The 1090-nt window shown below is 23.4% G+C and overlaps 1 protein-coding gene across 1 annotated transcript in view; it reads left to right on the forward strand.

Moving 5' to 3' along the window:
• Window positions 1-908, forward strand: part of LOC107473624 (LOB domain-containing protein 16-like) — a 1944-nt gene extending 1036 nt beyond the window's left edge. Inside the window, exon 2 of the mRNA XM_016093205.3 lies at window positions 400-908. Coding sequence (XP_015948691.1) covers window positions 400-774 — 375 coding nt within the window. The 3' untranslated portion in view covers window positions 775-908. The remainder of the gene's footprint in view (window positions 1-399) is intronic.
• Window positions 909-1090: the final 182 nt, after the last annotated feature.

Genomic DNA, 1090 nt, shown 5'->3' on the forward strand with positions numbered 1-1090 from the left:
AGGTCAATATATTTGAAATTTTTTGAATAAATATTTTAATTTTTTTATTTATCGAAATATGTTATTTAGAGTCAATTTATATTTTTAAGTTATATTATTTGTCTCGTTTACAGTATAAGTATACAATATAAATGAGATACGTGTATATACTTAATTCGCTTATACTGTAAATAAGATAATAAATATGACCTAAAAATATAAATTAACTCTAAATTATATATTTCTGTAAATAAAAGAATTAAAATATTTATTTAAATCCCAATATATTTATTACATCAAATCCATATACATATATATGTCATCTTATATAATCATCATTAATTGTGATAATATTATTTTTATCTCTATCTTATATTTGTTTATCTTTTGATTGAAGTATATAATTAATAATTAATGTAGGTAGCATGCTTGCAAGCACAACTAATGCAAGTGAAGGCAGAGCTAGCTCATCAAAACATGCAGAATAATCATCATCAGTGGAACAATAATAATATTGGAGTAGGACAAACATTATTATTCAATAATTATAGTAATAATAATCAATTTTGTCCCACTAATAATGATATTAATTACATGCCATCACCCCAAAGTTGTTCACTTGATGAGTCAATTGATCAAAGTAGCATTATTAGTGATGGAATAATGAGCATGCTGAGCACTGTGGAGGATTTCTCATTCCAAGCTTGTTCCAAGAGAAGATCATCATCTTATAATGACACTGATTTGGGTGAGCTGCAAGAATTGGCACTTAGGATGATGAGGAATTATAACTAGATCGATCACATTTGCTTAATTAGCCATTTAAGTAGTAATAATAGCTTTAATCTCTGTTATGGTTTAATTAAATTGAGGTTATAAAACTCTAATTGCGATAATATATATTCTATTGCGGTGTCTATCTGTTATTATTGCATGCACATGAAAGTAATAAAAATATTTGAAAAATAATTTAAAATTATTTTATTTTGTATTTTATTAATCACTGTTTATTTTATTTTATTTTTTTAATTACTGTTAAAATAATTAAGTAGTATTAAATGTATTAAACTAAATGCATAAGTATAAATATTTTATATGTAAAATTACAAAT

The sequence above is a fragment of the Arachis duranensis genome, chromosome 2 (assembly GCF_000817695.3).
Source record: "Arachis duranensis cultivar V14167 chromosome 2, aradu.V14167.gnm2.J7QH, whole genome shotgun sequence".
In the NCBI taxonomy this organism is placed as follows: domain Eukaryota; kingdom Viridiplantae; phylum Streptophyta; class Magnoliopsida; order Fabales; family Fabaceae; genus Arachis; species Arachis duranensis.